Here is a 9,342-nt window from a genome sequence, read left to right as displayed (position 1 = left end):
CACCTCAATGTAATGATCATATGGCCTAAACAAGATAAGGAATATAATAATTGAACTGTCTGATATATAACTCCTGAAGATCTTGAGACACTTGACATGCCTAGAATCATCATTTGGTTTCCCGGAATGTTACTTGGTGATCAAAATGTATATGGGAGAGAATGATTAGAAATATTTTGGATTCCATTTTCGTTAGAAAAACACATTTAGGTTTTGTTTACATAGAAATATTCTCTGTGTACACATCGTATGAAAGGTTAAGGGAAAACACAAACTTTTTACTTTTGTTTAACACTTACCAGGCTAAGACTGTGTTACCTGCCACGCGTGCTTTGCTGTGGACTCTCAACGAGCTAATCTGCAATGTAGTGTCTACATCAGCCAGTGTCTCAATCCAGCACAGGCGTTTTTGCTTCCACTGATTTTTTTTGAAGTCCTTATGAAGCTTTTGCTAACAGCATGGCAGACAAGCTCAAGGCGGTCAAGCCAGTCATGGCTCCATCTGCCAACTGCACCACTTCACACTGGAAAGTTCCATAAAAACATGTTTACTTACTTTCTTCTTTTGCGTCATCTCAGGCTGTCCGTCATGTCCGGCCCCTGCCTGAGAGCTAGAGGTAAAGAAAATACCAATTTGATTTTGGTTAGATTCGGCAAGCATTCTAACCTTTCAAAGGCGCCCTCTGCATGCACGGGCTCAGAAGGTGAGACACCAGTCCATATGGAGCAGGTTTGCTCAGGCTGCTAGTCTTTGTTTCTCTAGTGCTTGGCAGCCAGAGACTATTTGCTCCATGGTTGAGCCTAGATGTAGCCTGGCCAAGGAAGAGCACGGTCAACGATCCAGCTAAAGTCGGCGAGGCATGAATGAGCTGGAAATGGATACAAATAATGCAGAGTTGTTTTGAGCAAGGGGCCTCACATGTTGCTTGACTTGAGGTCCCAAAATCCTTAAGATGTCCCTTCTTGTCTTGTGCTACCAAAGATGAACCAAGGATATGCCTAGGGAGCCCCTGAACTAGCCTTTTCAGGAGACAGCTTGCATGCATTAAGCTTCTAGTCTTTTGGATACCCCTGGCAGTCGGTTTCTTACATGGGTTTCTTACAAGACAGCGCCTCTTCTGTTAAGATACTGTACTGTTTTTTAAATATTTATTTTTCCCTTAAATCAACAACACAACAAACTACCATTTGGCTTTGTCTCTCTGAAAAATCCTAGCTCTTTATCTTCACCTCATCCGATTCTTTGGTTTTCTATATTCCCACTCTGTGCAAAGAGGTGTTTTGGATCAATGTTTGACAGTTTAACAGGAAACAAAGCTCGCTGGAAGTGCCTACCAGACATAATGACGCTCGGTAATGGTTTCTGCCCTCTAGAATAGTGCTCTTTGCCACGGTTTGTTAATAGTAGAAAAAAAGACTATAGTCTTTAAATGGAAGACTTGCTTAATTACAAAACATCTATGCGACTGATTACACAGGGAGATCTCACAAACTATTGTGCCTCTAGATGTAAATGTCAACCCAGCGACACCAACCTTACCTCGCAGACTCCCCGGTCTTTAAGATATGAAGGGTGATCAACTAGCATGAAGTAGATATTTCTCGGAACCGATGAACTACCTATGGCTCCATCATATTTGTCTTTTGTTTTTGTATTTGACCATGATAGAAGTTTAGTCTGCTACGCAAGTTTATTTAAAACAGCAGTATTAACATACATATTATTTCCGATGATTAGATCAGCAAGTAGTGCAAACTTCCAAAAGTCTCTCTTCTGACGTTTTATTTATCTTCTGCAGCGATAAAAGAATTTAAATGTTATTGCATTCAGCAACTTCCACAAATATCACACAATTCATGAATGAAGATGCTGTGTCAATCATCATTAAAAATGGCTGCACTGCTAAAGCTACCAATGAAGATGGTGTCACAAAATGGGACATGTAAAACAGACTGTACCCAAAGTAGCAGTGCTGAAAGGTTTAATAAATAGAGCACAAATAAAATATTTTTGAAAGAGTTTAAAATATGCTTACAAAAGTTGTAGATGCTGTCTAAGGAAAACGAGTCAAAGAATTCCTTGATTGTGTTTGGGGAACAGCACAATGAATTGTCAACTCGCCCATCATCATCTAAAACTGTACTTGTTTGTCATTTGGTAGTCATCATCATTAGGGCTTGCGGGAACATTTAAGACTCCGTCGCATGGCGCACCAGAACCCCAAACAAGTAATTTCATGCATTTTGGTCACTCTGATTGGACAGAGTTACATGAGTGGCATGTCATTCACTGTCCCAGCCAATGAGATTGGCTTAATCACAAAATCACAAACTTTACAGGGACAGTACACCCTGTGACGCGGACGGGATGTAAAAAGTGGAATATGGTGCATCTGACTTTGCGACGTGGATATTAATTTCCAAGGGATTTCAGCTATTCTGGTAATCTGGTAAACTGCTCTGCCCGCCCTCTGTTGCCCAGAATTGATTAAGACATTATATATGAATGCTGAGCAGCCACCATAAGGTGGTTTCCACTGTAATGTTCCCACAACTTCTCTTAGTCTCACTGGGCACAAAAGCAGGATTTGCATTTAAGGTGACTTGGGTGTCCTGTTAACTTTGATCCCATGTGGTGCTATGCCAGTGTGATGCCAACCTTCCACAAGCTCACAGCAACGTGGTTATTTAAGATGAACTCACATGGATAGCAAACAACGCCCATCATGTCCTTCTCTCTATTACCAAGGCTATGAGGTGCCCGTCTCTCTACTACCAAGGTTTTCAGGATACATTTATACTTGAAAAGGGGTAAACTCTGTATATTGCAATATCTTTTAGAGTTCTAGGAAAGAAACCATGCTAAAACTTTAACAGGACACCAAATGACAGATCAAAGGGCTACTAAGTGGTCCATTAAAAGACAGATACATAAAAACAAAACAATTATTTTTTAGTAGAGTCTCGCAAATGTATACAGAGGCACCACGTTTTTTGGATGCTAGTAAAATATAAGTCACCTGCATGTCCCAATAGAACTGCCCATCTTAGTGCATTACCATGAGCCGAGATCTTTGTGAAGCACCCTGTGTCAGATACAAGTTTGTATGCCAAAATGAGAGGAGTATTGTGCACCCAAGGCCATCCTCTTCAACATCCTCACTGAAAAGAGAGGATGCAGTCTAAAGAAGATGGTAGAAAAGTCCTCAAATCCCTCACAGAGGGCAGAAATGCAGCTAGTTATGCACCCACAGGTGCAAACCTGTAGAGAATATTTTTTTAAATCACCCATGCCTCAAAATGTTGCCTTCCCACTGTACATAGCTTAAAACTCTCTAGACCCAGTTTCATTTTTGTGATGGGGAAAAAACTCCAGTGTAAAACTACGTTTCGTTAATCACATTTGTGGATGGCTAATTCAGTTCAAAGTCAGTAGTTAAAATATTCAGCCATAAGCAGCAGAAACATTTCATATACAACACAACATTATGTCCAAGACATGGAACCTCAGCAGTACTGGACAATGGACCGCGGACAAGCCCTGCAGCCTGTAAACTATTCCATGAGTGGAAACCACGATCCAAGATTTGGCTTATAACGTACATCAGGCGAAGAAAACGGGAAACACTTTCACAACTTTCTGTGGTTTTCCGGAAGGTGCAGGTATGAGCAACTTTTTTTTTTTCATAGCAAGAATTTCCAGTGTTTCTCTGGCAGCATTCAAAGTTTATCAAGTTCCCATTCTCACACATTGAAGTCTTCTCCAAAACAGCATCCGCTGGTCAACAGGTAGAGTTGCGCTTTCGGTACTGTTGGATCAAGGGCACCAAACACTCTGGAAGCCCCGTCTGAAGTAGGAACGGGTGGTCCAGAAGTTCCTGTGCAGTGGCTCGTTCGGTGGCATCCTTTGTCAACATTCGTTCCAAGAAGTCTCTGAGAACAGGGGAGATCTATGGAGAGAGATGGCACTATTAGTATCAGACAGCCTTTTTTAGAAACCAATGTTAATCCATTATATGTCAGTATTTTTAAGATCTTTATCCTGACATTTTCCTAGTGTACTAGTATCTTCAGAATAATATCTCATGACAGCCTCGCGCTCCATAAACACACAAAAAGTTTACATTTCAAACAATGTCCTTTCAATATAATACGATCTTCAATCCATTCCACAGACCATGTTGCATTAGGTCAAACAAGATTCCCAGTTAACTTCTATGCTGATGAGATCAGAGATCAAAAGACTATTCAAAGACATTGGAAAATTGAATTCTATTTACTTTTGCTGTACAAAGTTTTCTGAGAATTGGAGATTGTAGGTCTATGAACATAACATTTTCTTTTTTACTTTAAAATGTTTTTGTCCAATATTTATTCATAGGAACTCTTCTCAAGCGAACCTGGTTCACTGGGTGCCCAGTGGCACTGACATACAGGACTATACAAGCAGCAACAAAAAACAGGGGTCTTCAATCAATATTTGCGTCTTCTGGGATCCATGAAAAAACACAACAAGCTCAAAGCTCAAATGGAAGCTAAAGTCTAAAGCTTACTGGTATAAACTGCAAATTGTAGTTTTTTTTCAATCTATATTCAATGACTAACTATTTTGATCTGGGCTTCTTTACACAATCTTTGTCACATCAAAAGACATGTTCACTATTTCAGCAATGCCTGGTTTGATCTATGTTAATAAACTGCTTTCAAGGCAGTTCTTTGTCGCTATTATCTTCAAGGCTATTTCCTCTAAGTTCAGAAGGAATTGAAAAAAAAAGTGGTTTTGATTCGCCGTCCCACCAATTACGGCAACCAGCACCCTCCCCTAATTTCGGAAGGGCTGCCTCCACAGGCATGACTCTATCCTTGCTCGCTCATATACATCTTCAGTATTACATCTTTCTTCCAGTTGCTTGTGCAAGGATTACAATTGGCTTTCTAAATGGTTGAGATCTGGGTGCTCAGGAAGGGCCCTACCCACAAAGACCCAATTCTACAGTCTTAATCAAAGGCTAGCTTTCCATGTTGTTTTACATTGGGGGGATCTTAGACAGTCCACAGGGTTTGTTGTGGATGTCACTCGGAAAGATGTCCTCTCTGACACTGGAAATGCTACTACCAACATTGTTTAGAATATTGAAAAACATCCCTGGCTGGCATTCTTTATCTTACTGTACATCAGAGCGAGCATGGGTACATAATAGGGGCTTCCAAAACTATTGTCTCCAGGTTGCTACATATTTACAAGCTGTGACTAACTCAATAGCACCAGGTCAACAAGTTGAACACTCAACAAGAATTCTTAACATCCACAGTAAGTCACAATTCTGATTAACAGCATCCTAGCAACTCTCATCAGAAAGCATGAGAAAGGATCTGCAGACGGCCTTGGAACAATGTCCTCTCTCACCTCAAACCATCCTCTTCGACTCCCGGACCACTGTTCCCTTTTGGCCCCCTGATCAATTCCCAAAAAACAATGTGTTATGGAACTCTTTCAAAACTTTTAAGGAAAGTGCAGTTCACAAGATTCTAACAACGCTGAAACCCTCTAACCACTTCAATGACAATCTACCTCTCAGCTAAAGGAGATCATACCCTCGTTACTCTCACTTTGGACCAAGATTGTCAATGCCTCCCTAATTCAAGGCACTATCGATGACTGTCTAAAGTCCAGTCAGGTTTACCCATCCTAAAGCAACCAAAAGCAGATCAAACTGACTTATACAACTTCTGACATATCTCCAATATTCCTACCCTTGTGACGCTGCTTGAAAAATGTGTTCTCATCCAACTCTGTAACCATATCGACCAATTCCGCCTATTAGACCAATTTCAATCGGCTATCGCCCAGGGAACAGCACCACATCGGTTATAAAACACATAGTGAATGATGCAATAATAATTCTGGACCAGAACCAGTCTTGACTTTTAATCCTCCTTGACCTATCTCCGGCGTTGGAAACAGTTCAGCATGACAACCTATTACACCTTTTTGAACACCGTATGGGGCTAACCAAATCAATCCTTAACTGGTTCACCTCCGATCTCCACAACAGGACTCAAAGAGTCAAGGTTAATCACTCACTATTGCAGCCCGCTTCGGTCACATTAGGGGTCCCACAAGGTTCCTCACTTTCGCCGGCTCTCTTCAATCTGTTCATGGAGCCTCTATCTGAAATTCTGAGTTCATCCTACATCCACTACCACATACTAAACTATACTTAAAAGTCTCTGTCCCAGAAGACATCAGCTCCCTCACCACAACTCTACAGAAAACTCAAAATTGCCTAGTATCCAATCACTTCAAACTAAATACTGAACAAACTGAATTCCTCCTAATCACCCCTCCCAACCAGTCACCTGTCATTGAAGAATAGTTAAAACATCTAAAAGCCATCAACTGCATTCCACAAGTCATTGACTCAGGGAGATCACTGGGATTAACTCTCGACAAGAACCTCAACATGGAAAAGCACACCTGTGCCACCACCAAAGGATTTAATCACCAAATGAAACTTCTAGGAAAATTAAAACCCTTCCTCCTCCCAACGACTTCAAGCATGCAGTGCAAGTACTTATGATTCCCAGGTTGGACTATGGAAGTGCAACCCTCTCTGGACTGCCCAGATCCAAACTGGCTCCTCTAAGGGCCTCGCTCAACTCTGCTGCAAGGCTCATCACGAGCTCAAAAAAGAAACAACCACATCACTTCGATCTGAAATCCCTTAACTGGATCCCTTACGAAGCAAGAAACCAGCTAAAAATTATCCGCATGACACACAAAGCCCTCCACTTCAAAACCCTTTGGTATCTTGCTCAGAATCTCAAACTTTCTGGTGGCTCCAGATCATCCAAAATCGCCAACACCTAACTTCTGAAACCACAGAGATTCTACAAGAAGAAAACGTACAACCTATCTTTCTCTGGGTTTGCCCTGAGAATTTGGAACACCTTGCCCCCTGAAGTCAGAATGAATCCCTCATCTGTATCCTTCAAAAAAATAGTAAAAGTACTCCTTATGAAAAAATTTCTTCCCTAGATCCTAAATACCTATCCCGATTCTTCAATCACACTTATGACTACTTTTAACCGGCTACTCTAGTGATTTCGACTTATCAGTCCTGACATCACCCTGCCTTTTCTAGACACCACCTGGGGGCAAGCAGTTTTCTTGACTATGATATATATATATATTGTTTTTGTATTGGTTTATCTCATCTGCTCATTGTAAAGTGTACCCTCCCTTTTCTTGGTACTACCTTATCCTGTATTTCTTCTCGAATATGATATTATTGTTATTATAGCTCTGCAAGTTTGTAAAGCACTCTGATACCCGCAAAGATCATGTGCACACTGTAAAAAACTTTCAAATAAGTAAATGCATACCTGTAACTGGCAACATAAATGTGAATAGGACATTTTACCCTGCATGATTTTATTCCGCGTGCCATTACCCTGCATTTTTACGCCGCAAAAACTTTTACAACGCAGGGCTTTACAACGCAATCTGCTACAACGTGTTCCCCATTCCAACGCAATTACTATTCTAACTCCACAGGGGCGTTACTTTGGGGAATGCGTTGTGACAGTTCGCGGTGTAAAGCCCTGCATTGTAAAGGTTTTTGCGGTGTAAAAAATGCGGGGTAATTGCATGCAGAGTAATGCATGCGTTGTAAAGGAGGTTTCCCCATAAATGCAGCCTGTAGTAATATATGTGAAGAGAAATTCAGTACTTCACTTCTGCTCACTTCCAGCACTGAATAGTATTCCCACACAACACTGAAAACAATACAGTGACTTGAAAGGCAACCATAAAACCCCACCTCCTCCCCATCAAACTTAACCTCAGACAAATCTAACCAGTTTTAGTTGATCCAAAAAGGGGCAGAAAAACTATTCCTGACCAACCTCCACCATACATTAGGGTAGCTAGTAATGGCATAAAGTTAACAGTGACTGAGTACAAGCCTATGTTTCTTATTTGCCTGCTTGGTGATGTCAAAGACCAAATCAACCCTGGCTCAGATAATGCACTGAAAAGGCCTGGAAGAAACGGAGTACACTCCTTCCTTTAATGGCAGTGAAGAAACATATAAGGACTGAACTACACAGACATTTTTTACTGGAGCATTTAAAAACAAATCCTTGGGGCCTCCAAGTTAAAAACATTCTGGTCATCTTCACAGATGATCCAGAATAAAAAAAGGATTCAGCGGGATCAGCTCCAAATGCAGTAGAGAACTCATGGTCCACACAATAGAGACAGCACAGCGGATTTGCAAGAAAGAACTTTCAGAAATAGAAGATCTAATTCAAGCCATCAAAGACAACTACACTGTGGCAGAATCCAAAACTCTACTTGAAAAAATTGACAAAGAATTAATAACCTTCAAGGACAACACCATCAATTTCAAAACATCAAAATTGGAAAAAGACATAAAAAACTTCAGTCTGGAAGTAGTTTATCCATACTTAAAGGATGATTTTTACACAAGAGTAGATTCTTGTTGAGTATTATCAGAGTATCCAGGAAGATATAGGAATAAATTCCTCACATTTTCAGAGTCATCTTCAGACTCAACAGGAGATTCCCACGCTGGAGAAGGGCCCTCTAATAGAAACCAACAAAGAGGAAAGACTTTTTTAGAGAAAGGCCCTCAGAAGAACAAGGTCAGATTCAAACAAGTCCCTTGAGAAATGCGCACGAGACACCAATTCTACAAAACCTAAAAGGAGGGTTAGCAGTCCCAGACATTCGAAAATATTACTAGGCGTCTCAGCTTATGATCATTAATGACTGGGTCTTTGCGGATCGGCATGACCCGGCTTACAGGGTTGACCACTGGGCAATGGGGGAGGAGGGATACTTGAAAGTGTTATATGGCCCAAAGAAACAGGAGGGACTGCCCATGCACACACGGTTAGTGCCGATAGCCTGGACTGAAGCAACACGCTTCCTGGGTTGGACGGGACGATTGACAGAACAAACACCGTTATGGGTTAGCGAACTGCTCTGGGAGGTTGGCCGCTTGCAGGGATTTGCGAAGTGGAAATTGACAGACATTGTGCGTTTGGGAGAAGTGAGGAAGAGGCAGGCAGTATTAACATTCACAGAATTACAAAATGACTACAACTTAGCACCTACGGAACATTATAGATACATGCAACTGAAACACGCCCTACATAGACATATTAAAGATGGGGAGCAGATTCCGGAATATAGCCCTCTAGAAGACAGATTGCCGCTGGACCCCGTACTCTCCGCTACGTATGAGAAAATAGTAAACAATTCCCCAGACTTATTAGCTAAGGTGAGGGAGGCATGGGAGTCAGATGAAGGAC

The 9,342-nt window shown here is 41.3% G+C and overlaps 1 protein-coding gene across 13 annotated transcripts in view; it reads right to left on the bottom strand.

Annotated features, from left to right (window-relative positions):
- Positions 1–1,672: 1,672 nt before the first annotated feature.
- Positions 1,673–9,342, bottom strand: part of PAK6 (p21 (RAC1) activated kinase 6) — a 345,174-nt gene continuing 337,504 nt past the window's right edge. For all 13 annotated transcript variants that reach the window (XM_085626908.1, XM_085626899.1, XM_085626897.1 and 10 more), the window contains one exon: positions 1,673–3,950. In XM_085626908.1, coding sequence (XP_085483034.1) covers positions 3,783–3,950 — 168 coding nt within the window. In that variant the 3' untranslated portion in view covers positions 1,673–3,782. The remainder of the gene's footprint in view (positions 3,951–9,342) is intronic.

The sequence above is a fragment of the Triturus cristatus genome, chromosome 9 (genome assembly GCF_964204655.1).
Source record: "Triturus cristatus chromosome 9, aTriCri1.1, whole genome shotgun sequence".
In the NCBI taxonomy this organism is placed as follows: Eukaryota; Metazoa; Chordata; class Amphibia; order Caudata; family Salamandridae; genus Triturus; species Triturus cristatus.
The sequence above is the reverse complement of the archived record's forward strand: the minus strand, read 5'-3'. Positions and strand labels throughout refer to the sequence as shown.